The sequence below is a fragment of the Musca autumnalis genome, unplaced genomic scaffold (assembly GCF_047663935.1).
Source record: "Musca autumnalis isolate F117 unplaced genomic scaffold, ASM4766393v1 scaffold_2, whole genome shotgun sequence".
In the NCBI taxonomy this organism is placed as follows: Eukaryota; Metazoa; Arthropoda; class Insecta; order Diptera; family Muscidae; genus Musca; species Musca autumnalis.
This window is the reverse complement of record NW_027411755.1, coordinates 69,053,634-69,073,009: the sequence shown is the minus strand read 5'-3', so window position 1 is coordinate 69,073,009 and position 19,376 is coordinate 69,053,634. Positions and strand designations below refer to the sequence as shown.

General features: G+C 35.7%; 3 protein-coding genes across 9 annotated transcripts in view; 2 read left to right on the top strand and 1 right to left on the bottom strand.

Moving 5' to 3' along the window:
- Positions 1 to 2,325, top strand: part of LOC141394049 (insulin receptor) — a 59,864-nt gene extending 57,539 nt beyond the window's left edge. For all 6 annotated transcript variants that reach the window (XM_073967854.1, XM_073967856.1, XM_073967855.1 and 3 more), the window contains one exon: positions 729 to 2,325. In XM_073967854.1, coding sequence (XP_073823955.1) covers positions 729 to 2,162 — 1,434 coding nt within the window. In that variant the 3' untranslated portion in view covers positions 2,163 to 2,325. The remainder of the gene's footprint in view (positions 1 to 728) is intronic.
- The window catches only part of LOC141394054 (uncharacterized), a 208,677-nt gene extending 191,401 nt beyond the window's left edge, over positions 1 to 17,276 (top strand). Inside the window, exons 2-4 of one of the 2 annotated variants that reach the window (XM_073967869.1) lie at positions 13,347 to 13,363; positions 15,924 to 16,922; positions 16,978 to 17,276. In XM_073967869.1, the coding sequence (XP_073823970.1) occupies positions 13,347 to 13,363; positions 15,924 to 16,922; positions 16,978 to 17,263 (1,302 nt within the window). In that variant the 3' untranslated portion in view covers positions 17,264 to 17,276. Of the gene's footprint in view, positions 1 to 13,291; positions 13,364 to 15,923; positions 16,923 to 16,977 lie in introns of those variants that run through there. The other variant, XM_073967868.1, reaches the window with a different exon arrangement.
- A 635-nt stretch (positions 17,277 to 17,911) lies between these two features.
- LOC141392814 (farnesol dehydrogenase) lies at positions 17,912 to 18,992 on the bottom strand. Its single transcript, XM_073965784.1, has 3 exons — positions 18,635 to 18,992; positions 18,143 to 18,578; positions 17,912 to 18,082 (listed from the first exon to the last, which is right to left on the bottom strand). Exons 1-3 carry the CDS (start codon positions 18,910 to 18,912, stop codon positions 18,041 to 18,043), a joined length of 756 nt encoding a protein of 251 aa, XP_073821885.1. The 5' UTR covers positions 18,913 to 18,992; the 3' UTR covers positions 17,912 to 18,040.
- Between the last annotated feature and the right edge of the window lie 384 nt (positions 18,993 to 19,376).

Sequence of the window (19,376 nt, the reverse complement as noted above, 5' to 3'; positions counted from 1 at the left end):
TACTATTTCCTCGATCTTACCTCGGAGTCCATTGCAATTAAATTGCAAAAAGGATGCATTCTCTGAGATTGGGACAACAACGGCTGGTAGTAAAGGCTGCGTGTGCGGTTGTTGTCGAGGGGACTGCGGGGGAGTTTCGTAGTCAGACGACGAGGGAGTTTCGTAATCCGACGACGACTCACTGGGGACTGTGTTTACGCAGCATACAGCCACATAGTCCCTGTCGTAGTCCCTCACATGGACAAGTCCAGAGCAACCCCTTAGATGCACCCACTCCTGACATCTATTGCCTCTCACCGAAGGTTGGATGTGGGTGAAGATGCGGATGTGACAAACTGTGCACAGATATATTGGTCCTGGGTATTCCTCCGTCCCGGCACGGACCAAAATAATTCGGAGCAGGCATTCCGGGATATGCTGCTCCCAACACAGAAAAACGAAACAAATACAAACATATGTACACTGAGGTGGCAGCCGCTGGCCGGAACGATGGTTTTGTGTTTTGTTCCGGGTCAATCCGGTACGAAGGAACCCGCTGCCGTGGGATTGTTCATTGTCAATCGACATTGATTGTTATGGACACATTGCAACTTAGTACTGACCCATTTTACATGATTATTGACTCATTGCAGACAGTTATTGACTCACAAATGAATCACTTATCTTATATGGTCATTACAAATGGTTACTGATTTGTTTTACCTTGAATCTCATAATTTTCCTTGCAGGTCCTTTCGCATCGTTCCATTCGCTTTATCTGGCCCAAAGATGAGACATTCAAAGAAGTTGAAATTATTTATCGGCCAATAGATCCCAATAAGCCCTTCGAGGAACACAGTGAATTGGATACCAGAGTCTGCGAACGTATTTATTGGAAAAGAGAATTGAAATTTGCCCAAGACTTGAACAAGAATAATACCCACTATTTTTACATAACACGAGAACTAAAACCACACACAAAATATGCCTGTTTGGTGAAAACTTTTGGACCAGATGATAGTCAAGAGGCAAGAAGTGAAGTGAAATTTGTTACCACTCAAGTTGATATACCACCACCGCCATTGCTACAAATCACCAAGAAAACATCTAACTCATTGACTCTGCAATTGTCCTACGCGAACCGAGAAGATCAAATGGTAGACTTCTATATGTTGGAAGTTTATGAAATTCCCGAAAATCCTACAGTCCTGGATCAAAGGGATTATTGTGAGGATCCAATGAAACTATTTCCAGACAATCACAATGAAGATTTTGATGATTGCTGTAGTCGTCGTTTAGAGGAAGCTGAAGATGATCTCTTCAAACGTCAATTGGAAAAGGAATTCTCCTGTTCATTGGATAATAAAAAGTATTGTGAAGTCAATCCCTTAGAGGATAACTATACGAATAATGCCAATGTCCTTTTGACAAAACGCCTGGAGCACAGTGAAACGAACTACACCATTCGATCATTGGAGCGTTACCAACTTTATGCTATTCAAGTGCAGGCCTGCAACCGTGCAGGTTGTGGCTCATTTCGCATTATTAACGAAAGAACCAATTATTCTGTGGCAGCGGATAAAATCTATGATCTGACAGCCTGTAAAATGTCTCACAATAATGAATATCGTGTACATTTTAAGGAACCAGAGAAACCCAATGCCTACATCACCTTATATGCACTGCATTTTAGATATTTCAATGCCTCATCCACTGGACCGTATCAAGGTCATGTGCATTGTCTAACACGGCTGGAACATGAACGTAACAATTATCTATATCAAGGTTATCTCAATGCTACATACAATCAAGCTGCTGTGCGGTTGGAATCATTTGGTCATCATACCTTTACCGATTGGGTAGCTATAACGACCTGTAGTGGTGTTCAAATGTATCCTAAAACTAAATTAGCTGGTCGTTCGTCGCATAGTTGGAATATTTTTGTAATATTCTTTATTCTGGGAGCTGGTGGAACGGTTCTATGGGTGTGTTATAAACGAAAATATTGGCGTAAAATACCACAACTGCGTCGTTATTTGCCGGTCTCGACAAATTTAGCAAATTTGCATATTCTGCGTCCACAGAACGATGACGATGAAGATCGTCAAATATTAGTTGATGGCTTTGAAACTGTTCGTTTTCACAATAGTCCCGATGATGATAAGAAATATTTGGTCCACTGAATGATAGAGGAGTGAAAATATACTAATTTAAGATACACAGGAATTGTACAGTATTAAAATAAATAACTTTTAACGACTCTGATAAACCTTAGTTTAAGATATTAGTAGAGTTTCGGCACAACCCAATAAATCTATAATGAAACAAAATTATTTTAAAAAGCAAGATTTTTTATTTTGTTTTTGCTCAAATTTTAATTTTCAATTTCTAATTGCCGCCATAGACAAATTCTCTCACTCAATGAGAATTGAGTCAGTTTACGAGATATTCAACTTTTAAAATGGGAAAAGCTATACATTTTTAAACTATATAGGTATAATGGTAAAAGACAATATGTGGGTAGTATTTGGCCGGATCTGCACCCTCATACATATTGTTACGCGCCGGCTATCCACTGAATAAAATCAAAGCAAAAAAATCGAATACAAATTTATGAAAAATATACGACGTCGGTTTGGGCATGGTAAGATAACAAATTTGCCTGGCTAGCTCATCCAGGAGGTAAGTTCTCAACCCGTTATTCTTCAGCGCGCGAACATATTAAAATAAACATTCCATGCCACGGAAACCAAACGTTTATTAAAAAGTAGAGTTGATTTTAAATTATATTGCACAAGGTCAATTGTGAGTCATTGTTGTATCTTACCTGTGACCATTTGTGGTATGACGAGGTCTTATGTCATACCGAGGTACGGGACAAGTGTACCCTGTCACCTATGACATTGTATGTACCTTTAATTTACAATGTCCCTTAATGTGACCTTCAAAACCTAAAAGCCTTGGTTACCCAACATTCCTTTTAAATGCGAAGTCAGTTTAGTATTTCATGTTCATAACAAATTCAGATTTATTAAACACTAGCTGAACCCGGTGCGCTTCGCTACCCCTTTAGATTGATATGCATTTGAAATTTTACGGATTTTTTGAAATCAGAAAGAAATTAAATTCAAAAATTTAAAGTAAAGTATTTATTGTAATGCTTTAGAATATACAATGTTTTTTGTTTTTCCTTCAGGAGCATAAACAAACAAATCTGCCGGTCTACCAACACGTGAACATGCAACGTAGAGCTGACCATGAGAAAAGCAAGAACATGCTAAATTTAGGCCGCATACACGAAGAGTCTGGGATTGGGATTTATTTATAGTCATTGCAAATCCCAAACGTACAGGAAACTGCAATCTTTTAAAATTGAAGGGCGTTTCTGTTGCTATTAGCAACAGCAGTACATCTGAACCTATATACTTCCCAGTAATAATCGTTGCCTCAATAAAATAGTTATGTAGTTTTTTACTGTTAACCTTGTACCATTGCAAAGGCGAGGTGGGTCTATTTCTTAATAAAATAATAGGAACACCAACTTTTAGCACTAAATTATGTGGGGGAAAGCCTGGAAGATCCAACGAATTTAGAAATTCAACTGGATAGGTAACCGCGTGGTCTTCAGTTGCCACAGTATCAATGGATTTGTACGTTCGTGCATTGCCTGAAATTCTATTAACTGAAATTCTTTCAATATAATTTACCAATTTGTATTGTAGACCAATTTCCGGCACATATTCCAAATTTCATTGAAAGTGGTGTACCAAATACATGTTTGGTGCACCAAATACATGAAATCGGCCGAAAATATATATGGGAGCTATATGTAAATCTGAACCGATTTCAATATATTTGACAATTTTTTTTGTAGATCAATTTCCGCCACATATTTCAAATTTCATTGCAATTGGACATACACAAGGTGTTTATTGCATAAAATACATGAAATCGGCCAACAAAATATATTGGAGGTATATCCAAATCTGATCCGATTTCAATATAATTTGGAAAACTAATTTCTAGGATCAATTCCGTCAAAGATTCCAAATTTCGTCAAAATTTAACATACATGGCGTGTTTGGTGTAGAAAATACATGAAATCGGCCGAAAATATATATGGGAGCTATATCCCAATCTGAACCGATTTCAAAATAGTTTGGAACATTTATTTCTGCAATAAATTCCGTCACACATTCCAAATTTCATTGGAATTGGGCATACAAAACGTGTTTTATGCATCAAATGCATTAAATCGGCCGAAAATATATATCTAAATCTGAGCCGATTTCAAATTACTTTGGCAAATTTATTTTTAGACACACATCGCATTCCAAATTTGAAGACTGTATCGATAATCGTTCGTTAGATATCACAATACAAAGTCTACATTTTTTTGGAGGTACCTTTCGATCCTGAGGCTATATCTCCAGATCGGGGCGGAATTTTTAAGAATTATATAGCCTGTGACACTTTCAGGCCATGTAGTAATATACTCTGAAAGTTTCAGGAAGATAGGTTCAGCGGTTTTTGAGTCCATAAACTTCAAACAAACAAACGTACAAACATTTTCCTCTTTCATAGATATAGATACCGCACAAATTTCATTGAAATAAATATGGGAGCTATAGCCAAATCAATACCGATTTCAATACTTATTTCTACACCAAATTTAGTTACACATTGGACATACATAGCGTCTATGGGGCATCAAATACATGAAATCGGCGGAAAATATATATAGGAGCTATATCCAAATCTGATCCGATTTCAATATAATTTGGCATACTCATTTCTACAACAAATTTAGTCACACATTCCAAATTTATTTGAAATTGGACATACATAGTGCGTTGGGTGCATCAAATACATGAAATCGGCCGAAAATATATATAGGAGCTATATCCAAATCTGATCCGATTTCAACATAATTTGGCATACTCATTTCTACAACAAATTTAGTCAGACATTCCAAATTTAATTGAAATTGGACATACATAGTGGATTGGGTGCATCAAATACATGAAATCGGCCGAAAATATATATAGGAGCTATATCCAAATCAGATCCGATTTCAGCAAAATTTGGCATACTCATTTTTACAACAAATTTAGTCACACATTCCAAATTTCATTGAAATTGGACATATATAGTGGGTTGGGTGCATCAAATACATGAAATCGGCCGAAAATATATATAGGAGCTATATCCAAATCTGAACCGATTTCAATATAATGTGGCATACTCATTTCTACAACAAATTTAGTCACACATTCCAAATTTCATTGAAATTGGACATACATAGTGGGTTGGGTGCATCAAATACATGAAATCGGCCGAAAATATATATAGGAGCTATATCCAAATCTGATCCGATTTCAATATAATTTGGCATACTCTTTTCTACAACAAATTTAGTCACACATTCCAAATTTAATTGAAATTGGACATACATAGTGGATTGGGTGCATCAAATACATGAAATCGGCCGAAAATATATATAGGAGCTATATCCAAATCTGATCCGATTTCAACATAATTTGGCATACTCATTTCTACAACAAATTTAGTCACACATTCCAAATTTCATTGAAGTTGGACATACATAGTGGGTTGGGTGCATTAAATACATGAAATCGGCCGAAAATATATATAGGAGCTATATCCAAATCTGATCCGATTTCAACATAATTTGGCATACTCATTTCTACAACAAATTTAGTCAGACATTCCAAATTTAATTGAAATTGGACATACATAGTGGATTGGGTGCATCAAATACATGAAATCGGCCGAAAATATATATAGGAGCTATATCCAAATCTGATCCGATTTCAATATAATTTGGCATACTCATTTCTACAACAAATTTAGTCACACATTCCAAATGTTATTGAAATTGGACATACATAGTGCGTTGGGTGCATCAAATACATGAAATCGGCCGAAAATATATATAGGAGCTATATCCAAATCTGATCCGATTTCAACATAATTTGGCATACTCATTTCTACAACAAATTTAGTCAGACATTCCAAATTTAATTGAAATTGGACATACATAGTGGATTGGGTGCATCAAATACATGAAATCGGCCGAAAATATATATAGGAGCTATATCCAAATCAGATCCGATTTCAACAAAATTTGGCATACTCATTTCTACAACAAATTTAGTCACACATTCCAAATTTCATTGAAATTGGACATACATAGTGGGTTGGGTGCATCAAATACATGAAATCGGCCGAAAATATATATAGGAGCTATATCCAAATCTGAACCGATTTCAATATAATGTGGCATACTCATTTCTACAACAAATTTAGTCACACATTCCAAATTTCATTGAAATTGGACATACATAGTGGGTTGGGTGCATCAAATACATGAAATCGGCCGAAAATATATATGGGAGCTATATCCAAATCTGAACCGATTTCAATATAATTTGGCATACTCATTTCTACAACCAATTTAGTCACATATTCCAAATTTCATTGAAATTGGACATACATAGTGGGTTGGGTGCATCAAATACATCAAATCGGCCGAAAATATATATAGGAGCTATATCCAAATCTGAACCGATTTCAATATAATTTTGCATACTCATTTCTACAACAAATTTAGTCACACATTCCAAATTTCATTGAAATTTGACATACATAGTGGGTTGGGTGCATCAAATACATGAAATCGGCCGAAAATATATATAGGAGCTATATCCAAATCTGAACCGATTTCAACATAATTTGGCATACTCATTTCTACGACAAATTTAGTCACACATTCTAAATTTCATTGAAATTGGACATACATAGTGTGTTGGGTGCATCAAATACATGAAATCGGCCGAAAATATATATAGGAGATATATCCAAATCTGAACCGATTTCAACATAATTTGGCATACTCATTTCTACGACAAATTTAGTCACACATTCTAAATTTCATTGAAATTGGACATACATAGTGGGTTGGGTGCATCAAATACATGAAATTGACCGAAAATATATATAGGAGCTATATCCAAATCTGAACCGATTTCAATATAATTTGGCATACCCATTTCAACAACAAATTTAGTCACACATTCCAAATTTCATGGAAATCGGACATATATAGCGTGTTTGGTACATCAAATACTTGAAATCGGACGAAAATATATATGGGAGCTATATCCAAATCTGGACAGATTTCGATATATTTTGGCACATTTATTTTTAGGCTAAAATCCATCACACATTTCAAATTTGGAGTCTGTATCTGTAACCTTTCTGTAGATATTTGCATACAAAGTTTAAATTTTTTGGAGGTACCTCCGATTCTGATGCTATATCTCCGGATCAGAGTGGAATTTCGAAACTTTTTATAGCCTATGTTACTTTCAGGCGATGTAGTAACATACCCTGAAAATTTCAGCGAGATCGGTTCAGCGGTTTTTAAGTCTATAAATTTCAAACAAACAAACAAACAAACATACAAACATTTTTCTATTTTATATATATAGATAATTCATTATAATATTTAAGAAAAATATTTGAAATTAAAAATGAAAAATTAATTGCATATTTGCATTAATTATTAAATTAACTAAACATAAAAAAGGAAATAAGAAGAAAAATAGAAAAACTAGAAAAAAGGCTAAATGTCAAAATATTTTTGTTTATAACAAAAACCCCATTTTGTGCAATGGCACTAACCAAAAAGTCTAATTAGAAAGCCTGATGATTAGCTCAGTAATCTATGTAGCACTCGAAAAAATTAAACATTTTGATTTTTAATTAGGAATTACTACAAGAAATTCTTTCAATAATGTTGGGTTTTTTTGTACATATTTTTGTTTATAACAAAAACCCCATTTTGTGCAATGGCACTAACCAAAAAGTCTAATTAGAAAGCCTGATGATTAGCTCAGTAATCTATGTAGCACTCGAAAAAATTACCCATTAAAATATTATATTTGGGTCAGGTCTAAAAATGCTTGCTGGGTTGCGTTCTAATATTTTAGTACGTTTATATATAACCGGATTTAACAAACCCACTGGGTTTTAAATGTCAATTGCATTGGTTATATGTCAAATAAATCCTCACAAAGAAAGTTAACCCGGCAAAAAGGCTCTATTGTATACGGCGTTTTTGGCAGTCATCTTCTTTTACAAAAACGCTAAACTATTCTTAAATCCTAACGGGATGTTATTTACAAAAAAGAATAGAAAAAATGTATGACTATATATAGCTGTGTTCCTTTACTTACCTGAGGTAACCATTTTTACCATTTGTTACCATTTTTAACCTGCAAGGCGTTCCTTAACCCCGAAAAGTGGCAAAACTGGAAGCAATTTTTAAGAGAGAGAATGCGAAAATGGCTTTCTCTTCTACCACAGGCTACTAGCAAAATTTCTGCAGGTAAAAAATGGCAGAACTGATTTTTCGACTTTTGTTTGACGATTATTTCACAATGAAGAAGAAAAAGTCGAACACTGACAAAACTAAATTAAAAACTGTGAAATAAAAGACGAAAATTGATTTTTGTATGTTTCTTTTTGACATTGCTGCCAGTTCTACAATTTTTCCGTTCCTTTACTTTTCTGGTAAAAATTTTCATGAGAGAGCAATTTTGACACTTTTCTCTTTTACCACTCCTACCATCAAAAAAGTAAAGGAACAAAGCTTATGCATGTACATGAAGGTCAATTAAGTACCGTTATGTACACAAACAAGAAATTCGGAAATAACAAAAATTCATTAAATCGAAAAAAATATGTATAAGTATGTATTACATACATATGAATATGTAATTATGTCGGTTTAGAACCGTTATTTATGTCAAGCAAAATTTCATAAAAATGTCAACAATTCGATAGGGGAAAAATATGTTAATTCAAGAATTCCAATTTTGCAATAATTATGAGGTCTATTCAAATTAATGTGGGCTATGATGTAAATGTCAGATATTCACGACATAATAATTTCATTTATACATCACCGCATAAATTGTTTTTGTGGTTAGGTCTGGATGCACCACGCTTGGAAGTATTAGTTATTTGTAGAAGTTTTCTGCAACTTGTACAATGTTGTAATTACGTCATACATCCATTCTTTTCCTCGGGCACTTTATCCAAAAATATTTAATAAACTGCATTCGTTAAAAATTTGCCTTAATAAGATGTGTTGTAGGCACAGCACGAGAATAATGTCGGCACACGATCGGACCTCTGTTTGGTGTATTGAGATCTTGTTGGAAATAGTATCACTGATCACAAACGAAATTATGTTGACTTTGCACTTATTTGCTGAGAATAGAAAGATCGACCATGGTTTAATAAGAAAGGTTAGCCAAAGCTTTATGTCAATTTAATTTTTTTCATTCGAGTATGCCTAAAACTTCAAAACAATATAAACAAACTGTGTATGTGTGTGTGGTGTTTGAATAATATGCCAAACAATTTGAAAAACAATCGAATTCAATGATTTTTAAAACTGTTTTTAGACCATTTGTATGGAAGAAATTGGTGAGATTTGCATGGAAACAATCAGTTTATCATATTCACAACTCGATTATGTGGAGAAAATTTAACGCTTCATTCATTTTTCGCGTTTTTTATAAAATGCTCAAAAAATGCATTGTAAACAAACCCACTTGTTGCTTTTATTTTGAAGTTTTAGGAATTCAAGAAAAACAAGGGTTCTATAGATTTTTTTCATTTTAATCTACATCTTTACTTATACCATGAGATCGACTTAAAATTTTATATTCCACTTAGGAAAAAAATGTTTATCACGAGGATTTTAATTTTCTTTTCTTGATGGCTTCTTCGTTTGCTGTTTTTTTTTTTATAATGATCACTGTGATGCTCGAGTCCAATTTGACATTCACATACACATACAGTTAGTCAACTATATTATTGCAAACGATGAATTGTTAAACATTTTGATTTTTAATTAGGAATTACTACAAGAAATTCTTTCAATAATGTTGGGTTTTTTTGTACATATCTGTTGATTTACCTGTTAATGACAACATCCAGCCAAAAAATGCAGAAATCGGTCGTAAATTACAAAAACAACGGGCAAAAACTACAGGTACCTGGTTTTTGTGGTGTCAACTAAATAATTGCAAAATGAATGAATGTGCAATAAAATCGTGGGATTTTCCCAGCGATTTTTTTCAATTAAGGATTTTTATGATTTTATGGTATGTGGACATGTAAACCCATAATTTTTGATCATAAATTAATTGTCCTGTGTGTAACATAGGCGGTATATTCAGAAAAAGTGAAACTCAGGTAAATGGATTTCGAAAAATATGCTACATTTGGTCTATTCCAATTATAATAATGGCAAATCCGCCAGAGAAATCGCTAAAATCACCTCTCATAAGCTGATAACTATATGCAACATCATATACCGCACCGAGAGAGAAGGCAGGTTCAAACTAAAGACGTCACATTGTAGGCCAAAAGTAGTAAATCCACGAATTGGCAGGAGACTGATTAAAGAAATTGACGAAAGACCCTAAAGCAGCACCAGATAATTGCTTTTTCTAATCAAAATAGAATTCGGAGTAAGTGTTTCACATGGAAAAGTCAGAAAAGTGCTTCATAATAACAAGCCTTCATCATGAGTGACTAGGTAAAAACTATTGCCCTCCCAGCACAACATATAGAAACTATTCAGACTTGTTACAGACAACTTTTCATGCCATCTTAAGTATTGGGATGACGTTATATTTTCTGATAAGACTTAAATTATGTTGTAATATCACGATGGGCCTCAAAAAGTACTGCGAAACCCCTTTATAGCCATGGAAAACAAGAATTTAATACATACCGCAAAGTTCGGAAAACTGTCAATTATGGTATTGGGTTGTAAACCAAGCAGTGACGTTGGTGACATCCAGATTTTGAAGGACACAATGACAGAGTACGTTTATTTTCGTGTTTTAAAAATTATTTAACCAAAAACGTCAAGAAATTTGGACCTGTTGACCCTGAAAATGCAAAAAATTGCAATATGAATACTACCAAAACAACGACCCTTCCTCATAAATCGTATTTATGGAGGACTTGGTTGTTATACAACTGCACCAAAGTCATTGACACCCGAGTCCAAAGCCTAAATATTTACCAAACATCGACAATTCATGGGTACACCTAAAGAAAAAAGTCGGGAATAGGTCGCCCACTAACCTGGGGTACTAGATAAAATGCAATAAAGAAGAATGGCTAAAAAATACCATTGGAATATGACATACCGAAACTTATTAATTAAATTCAGATACGTTTACAAACTGTTTTTGATGCCAAATGTGGGCATAGGAAATATTAAAACGAACTTTTCGAAAAATACCGCGAAAAACTGAAAAGTTGTGAATTTTGCAATTCTTTAGTTGACAGTGCAAATAATGAGTTGTACTCATTTTTGTTAATTTTAAGAAAATGTTTAGTGAAATTTAGCTACCTTTCATTTTATTATATTAATAAACATGTGTAAGAATGTTATTGTTAACAAAAATATTAATAACGATATTTATTTATACCAATTAAATGATGTTCTATTTAAAATTTTGTAATAATTTTGGTTTTGCAATAATTTAGTTGACTAGCTGTACATGTTTAGTGAATGCAAAAGTGTCAGTGATGACAATTGCTAGTCCGCCTTAATTATTGACGTAAGCGTATGGCATTGCGTACGACGTCAATCATATTAACCGCCTGTTCATGTATGTCGCACGGAAACCTGTACGAAAGGAAAGCAGTCACTCGCTTCCGTCTAAAAATGCGTTCATGTATTTCGCAAACTATCGTGCGACTGCCGTTACGTATCCTATGCGAAATACTACTAATTTGAATGTTCATTTGTACAACTATGTTCCATAAATGAGAGCCAAATGAGAAATGAAAACAAAATCCACATATACATACAAACATTGGAATACGTCTGATTTGTTTTGTTTGAAAAATAAAATGTGTCGGTATTTTGAATTATTTTATTTAATTGATTTCTTCAAAATAATGAATGAAAGCGCCATTGAATCGTATCTGTAAAATTTTTATTTTGTTTCAAGAATGTGTTGCATAAATTTGTTTTAAGATTTTCGGTGTTATTCGCGAGTTTACGTTCTACTCGGCAGCTACAAAGCAAGTGAGTGATTTTGACATTCTCTTTCTATAAGAGACAGCCCTTTCGAAATACATAAACCCAAATTTAATGGAAAAGTGTACGTTTATGTGTTATTTCGTATGGCTTGTCGGTCGCATAGATTTTCGTTTCGAAGGCGTTTACATGAACAGAAAATGATTTTTTTCCACTTTCGAAGCGCAAAAAACCTTTCGGTCGACATACATGAACAGGCTGTAAGGTCGACACACATTGGGTGCGCCCCAATAAAATAAGGCGATCCGTTTCAATATAAAAAAAATCAAAAAAATCTTGGAATTTATCCAAGAACAAAATGCAATTGAGTGAACACACAGCATATTGGTTGTAAGAGCGACCCCTACAAAAAACAAGCACACTACAATTTCTCTGTCTATTCTTTTATTTGTCTATGCTTCTACACCAACGACATCCACCGATGTATAGTAGCAATGCAGGTTTAGGGATACACAGTGAATTGCAATAATCGGTTTTTCGATTATTCGGTTTTCGTCAAAAACTTAAAACTCGATTTTCGGTTAGTCGATTATTTGAGAGTGTTCTAAAAGTCGACTTTCGATTAATCGTTAACAGCCGAAAATCGATTATAATCGAATATAATCGACCATTTTCGTTGATGCGATCAGTGATGTTTATATGTATAAAAAATACCGCCAATTATGCAGTTTTAGCACACCCAATAGTCAACTACGACTATTAGTCGACCACGATTAATAGCCGACTACGAATAATAATAGACTACGACTAATGGTTGACTACGAATAATAGTTGACTCCTTCTTCCGAAAGTCGACTAAGAATAATCGATTATTCGGTTTTCGCACAATCAATAGTCGACTACGACTTTTGGAAATTTTACGGTTAATAATCGATTAACCGAAATCGATTTTACGTATCCCTATGCAGGTTATGTTATATGTCTTTGTTTACAGTTTGAGAACCATCGAATTCACCTGTACTATTATTCCCTAGATGGCGCAGCAAGTAAAGGTGAATACCATGTCTAAAGAAGAAGCATCAGCTGATTTTTTCCCCAGTCTCAGAGTTTTGTTTTGGCTCCTAATTTTTATTGGCTAATCTGTCTTATCTTCTTATTCGTGTGGTTCGATAACCTTTTATTCACCAAAGTGAACCAATATTATTATTTTTTTTTTTGTTTCCAGTTTTTTGTTGACCAGTTGAGAGACTTTAAGAGCAGAATGCAGATTTTACAAAAAATGTATGAATTTAAAATAAATAGATGTAAGTTTGCTTTTTATCATTGTAGTTATTGTTGTAAAACATCTTAAATTAGTTAATACTACTTTCAAAAATAGCATCTACGTATGATGTAAGGAGCTTTAAATATTTGGCCGGTAATGAGTGTTGAGTAACTTTGCCCATGATTGGAAACGGAATATTTAGTACATTTCTTCGCGGGAATATTGTGCGCATAAACCAATTTTCTAGAAACAGTATATCGAATGATCGAACGACGTTTCGAACATACAAGAAACTCTAGAGAAAATTTTACCTAGCCAGCACCTCTTCTAGGAGTTCAACTTTCTTTGCAAATTACGAAGCCGGGGGAGATGAGATTCGGTGAAATGTAGCCAACATTGTTGAGAAGTTTAACTCACTCTGACAATGTTAGGCGGCCTCTTGTAGGTCTGCTGGGCGGACATCCAATCCACTACATCGGTAGTATTGATCCAAGTATTTTCTTTAAAGCCTTCTCACTTCTAGATTTCCTCCAGATCCCCTGACCTGTCCTAAACAATATATCTACAGGCTATTTTACAAATGGCCACCTGTGCATTCGTTCTAAGCTATAATTCCACGAAGGACGTTAAATTAGAGTCATTTTTCAGTATTGTTATTCGTCCAAGCCATCCAACTGATACGTTGTCATTATTGGCGTCGTAAGTCATAGGACTAATTTGGCACAATCAATTACTACTGTCTTTTACAGATGCAATAAAGACTAGCACAGTAGCATTTTTGACATAAATAGAATACTCTACCAGCTGGCGGAAAAATCTGAAATGTTTACCACAGGTAGATCTTTACGTCCTGATTACAAAAATGTAAAGTTTGTTGGGGGAAGTCCATACTTCCCGAGATATGGGCCCCTGAAGTTCCGAAAATTCCCTTGATAAAGTAAGAAAAAAAATTTTAATTAAAAAAAATGTAGTTTTCGTGCCCTTAATTGGCTCCTGTCCATAGGAGAATGTCTTAAATCCCGGCCGAAGGCCGGCTACTTTGAAAAAACTTAAAATTTAAAAAAAATTCTGATTTTTTTCCGTCAGCTGGTAGAGTATTCAATTTGTTCCGCATTTTTAACTACTCTGTTTCCGTACTGGAAAAATCTTCGCCTTCGAATCTTCGAAATGGGGAGGCACCTTGTTGCAGTTTTTAGGGCGTCGGTCTAATAGGTTTAAATACTGTTCCATCGCCTTACACTTAATTCGCGGACCATTCTGACGCCACATAGCTTACCACAGAGTGACCTATCGCGATATATGTGGTCAAGAAGGATCCTTTTTGTGCAGCCCACGTGCTGCCGGCTAGGGTCTTGAACACCTTGTTCCTACATCTCAGATTGTTGCAGATAGCTGTGACATGCTTGGACGGCGTGAACATGCTGTCGAATGTGAGCCCTAGAATCATGGGGTAGTTGGTGGTCGGAATTCTACCATCGACCTGCCATTCAACTCAGTGCTCATCTTTCCAGTCCATGTGGTGAACAGAGTGGTCGTAGATTTAGTGGCGGATATCAAAGGCTGAACTCCTGCTTTTCACAAATGATATCGGGGAAGTTACCTCACGTTACGATCTCAATGCCGACTGGAGAGGTAGGGGTTACACAGTTCTGCAGATATCACATCACCTTGGGGAACTCCCTATTACACTCTACGGGACCTGGACTTCTTGTTCCTGAATTCTACGTACGACTGGCATCCACACATATAGTTGTTTATCGTTGCAACGTTTCAAACTTGATAGGAGGGTTATCTCCTTAATATCCTTAAACAGCGTGGAGTGCTTGAATGTATCAAATGTCCTATCGCACGGCTTGCCCTGGCTGGGTTCTCGAATAATATGTGAGGAGATGATGTTCAGCGCTGTTGTCTTGCTGTGCTGCTTGCGTAACCCATGCTGATGATCAACAAGCCGCAAGAGTTTCCTAAGGAAATGCGATTCACCTTTGCTGGCATCCTTGTCTGGCTTCAGTAGCGGGACCACCCTGCCCATTTTCCAGACTTCGTGAACGAGCTTTGGTGAGCTACTCGAATCCTGGCTCATCCTCGGAATTCCTGCCATATAGTTCACCAACCATCTCTTGAGGTGGTCTGGGAGAGAGGTCTCCATAACGTCTCTCAGGAGAGTGGTGTGGTTTGCCGTGTCGATGGCTTTAGACAAGTCCAGAGCCACTAATATGGTTTTTTCATGTGGTATCTTGCTGTATAGCCCTTATGTGATCCTTGTCGTGACTTCATTGAGGGCTGTAGTCGTGCTCCTTCCAGCTTCGAAGCCATATTGGTGATCGGTCAGGCGGAAATGCTCAGTGAAGTATGGTAGGAGGATGGACTCGAGGACCTTCACAACTGGTGATAGAAGAGTAATGGGGCGGTAGAAGCTAGCCATGTGGGCAGGTTTGCCAGGTTTTTGGCCTCGAAGTGCTGAGACAGGTTGAAGGTGTTTCAGCATCTTGTTGCCAGACCGGTCCAATTTCAATTATATTTTATCACGTTCCGATTAGAAAATATTTATTCATTTATTGAAATTTTTATTTGCAGAACATGTCTACACTACTATCGACGTATTTTATTCCAAACATGTCGTCGTTTGCATTCGGATCGAGATACTATAGTTGTAGCTTCAGCTGTTCGTACACCATGGGGTTATCCCTTAGGTGAATTGTCATTGGTGCGACCCTCCAACTTAATTACTGTGGCTTTAGAGGCAGCTGTCAAACAATCAGGGGCACCGTTAGAGAAAATAAATCACATTTGTATAGCTGAAAAATCTTGCAAGGATTTAAATCTGGATGTGGATAATTTATGTAATGGTTATTTGAAGAAATCCACATTTCAACTAGTAAAAGAAGAGTCGCAAGAAAATATTGCCTACACATCTCTAGTCAAAAGTATCGGCGCGCTAATGTCCGATAGTTCAGATTTTGTGGTTGTGGGAGGAGTAGAGACTGCATCTGATAATCCAAATAGACAAGGGAGTATAATCAATGTGGATCGTTATAAATCCCTACATCACAGAGCTACTTTTCAAGGAATCTATGACGCCGAACTGGTTTCATTGAGGGTGCTACAACAATTACCCAATCAACGTAGATTTCAAATCGAAATTGAACAAGATGAAGTTAATGAAGAACATAGTTCATCATACAATGGTGCTGCGGTGTTAGTACTTACCACAATGGACAAGGCATTGCAATATAATATAAAACCATTGGCCAAACTGAATGATTATAATATTGTGGAAAATTCTTCGCCTGAGAAAATACCATTAGAAATTCATAATTTAATGGGAAGATCTGATATTGATATAACTCAAATTATGCATTGGGAAATTAATAACAATGCCTTGGCAACAATTGAGGACAAATTTAATATACCGGAATATATAAATCCTTATGGTTGCAGTTACTTAACTAATTCCTCAGCGGCTTCATTGTATCGTATGATGACTCATATGGCTCATAGTTTGCATCCTTATAACTTTGGAGGATTAATTCATACAGGTGATCAGAGTACCATGATTGCCTTAATGGAGAAATTGTAAGTTCGACAACCATTTGCTATTTTTTGGACTAATATCTGCTTTTTCTTATAGACATTTTCCGAACACAAATGGTAAACTACCTCGTCTTACACTATTTACCAAAGATCCTTGTCATTTGTGTGAAATGCTTGTTGTGGATTTAGAAATGAATTTTCTCGGAGAATATGAATTGGAGAAAGTTTATATAGATAAGAAAGAGAACGTACGATATTTACGTTTATATCGTCACGATATACCTGTGCTATATTTAAATGGACAATTTCTTTGTATGCATCGTTTGAACGCTAGGCTGTTAAGACGTAAGTTAGATATATTGAAGAAAAAACAAATACAATAACGACACAGGTAAATATTGCGGAGAATCAGGACTTTCTAAAAAGAAATTCAATTTTTGTTCTCAATAAGTCACCGGATCTTCTATGGAGAGAAGAAAAACTACCGCCTAACAAAACAATCAAACCGTAATCACAGTAGATTATAAGAAGAGAAGTAAAGATGTCAACAAGAAAACTTTGCAATTTTGCAAAAGTTTTCTATATTCAGGCAAAAGTAATGAGATTTGTTTCATGACAACAAAGCAACTTACGTTTCGAAAACCCAAGGAAACCGCAAGGATTCAGCAAGTGGAACGACAACAATGTTAAGTGCTGCAGTCTTTATGAAGATCGAAATGATCGATACCTCTTCGTCAGAGCTTTTTGTTTTGGCTCATTTGTGCCCATTAGATTTAATCACTTTCATACTTCTTTTCTCTCATTGAATCTGTGCCCCTGTTCAAATAGTGCGAAAGCCTTAAATGGCAAGGGGAGCTTTAGAGTTTATCAACAGTTCGACCCATTTCTTCTCCCTTCCTCATTTTCCTTTCATCTCTATTCTCTCCACTCTTCTTTTCCACGTCACCGAGTAAAGTAGCTGTATACTGCAATGGCGGATGCGCTTCCTATATCCTTTACTATCCTTTGGATTTAAAATACTGGGTGATCGCAATTTATTGTGAAGCTTCAAGTGTGGAGTGTTTTTAAACATAACCTAAGCTTTTCGACCTTTATTTAATTAAAAACAATACGTTCAATCATAATATTCATTTCTTTATATGTTTCATGGATTCACTTTTTTAAAACATCTCGCCCATGGGTTTCAAAGTGATGTCATGTATCTGCAAAAATTAAATAAAATTATCACAAACTTCTATTCCATCACTCGTAAAAAGGATTACCTGAACATTTGGTGGTGATCTCAATGCAAACAGCACTGCATCGGCAATATTTTCCGGCTCAAGACGGGGCATATTCTTTACATAAAAATGTATTTCTTCAGGAAATATATTGGTATTTACTGCTCCCGGACAAATGCCGGTAACACGAACTTTACTTTTATACAGCTGAAATTCTTGACGATAGGTTTCGGTCATTGCTGTAATGGCAAATTTTGTTGCCGGATAAATGTTAAACGATGGCAAGACATCAATAAAATTCAGAACTTGTTGACCCGCAATACTGTTGATTATTAAAATATGAGCCTCATTGCCACGTTTATGCATACGTTGAAATGCCTCACGGGTGCACCATAAGACACCCATAACATTGGTATCGATTACCTGTCGAATTTTCTCTGTATTCCCCGGAGCCACCAATTCCGTTTCACGGGTTATTCTGTAACACAAAAACGCAAAGTTAGGGTGAAATATCCAAAAATTCCATTTCTTTACCCAGCATTATTTAATAAAACATCAGCTCCGCCTAATTGCTTTTCTGTCCATTCAAATATTTCCATAATCTCATCCTCTTTAGAGACATCACATTTTCTCGGAATGAATAAGGATTTTTGCCTCTCAGGTAAATTGTCTTGTAGCTCTTTCAGTTTGGCTTCTCTTCTTGCCAAACCAACAACCCTTAGACCAGCTCCAACTAATGCACGGGCACATGCGGCACCTATGCCACCACTTGCTCCAGTCACAATAGCCAACTTGTTGTGCCAACGTTCCATGTTGAGCGGAGTTTCAGAAAAGAACTGTTAGTTTTCTGCTTTAGCAAAAGAAAAATGAAGGCAATTGATTTGTAGTAGACACTTGTAAGGTTTCAGTTGAATCGACATTTCTGCGCAAATACTGAAATCTATTATAGAGGGGAGTGTATTTGCTGCTGTTAATAAATGGAGGTTTGTGGTTGTGTCTATGTTTGAAATTAAAATAAAATTAGGAGTTTTAACAACACCACCAAAATGAAGAATTACTTCGAATTACATACAGTAGGGACCAATGAAAAGACCACCATGTTTTATACCCTCAGCCATCAAGCTATCGTGGGTATATACACGAGTAATATGTGTTTTATCGAAATAACGGATTTAGACCCCAAGTATGTTTTGACAATTTGAAATAGTTTAAGCCCTATCCGTCCGTCTGTCAGGCTTGAGCGCAAGATAACTTAGGGGTCGATTATGGATAGCAA

Bases quoted from the DNA above. Each gene is read 5' to 3' on its own strand.
- LOC141392814 (XM_073965784.1), bottom strand. From the start codon at position 18,912: ATGGAACGTTGGCACAACAAGTTGGCTATTGTGACTGGAGCAAGTGGT. The intron at 18,579-18,634 runs GTAAAGAAATGG...TTTGTGTTACAG, and splicing joins GTTTTATTAAATAATGCTGG to AATAACCCGTGAAACGGAAT. The intron at 18,083-18,142 runs GTAATCCTTTTT...TAATTTTTGCAG, and splicing joins GATCACCACCAAATGTTCAG to ATACATGACATCACTTTGAA.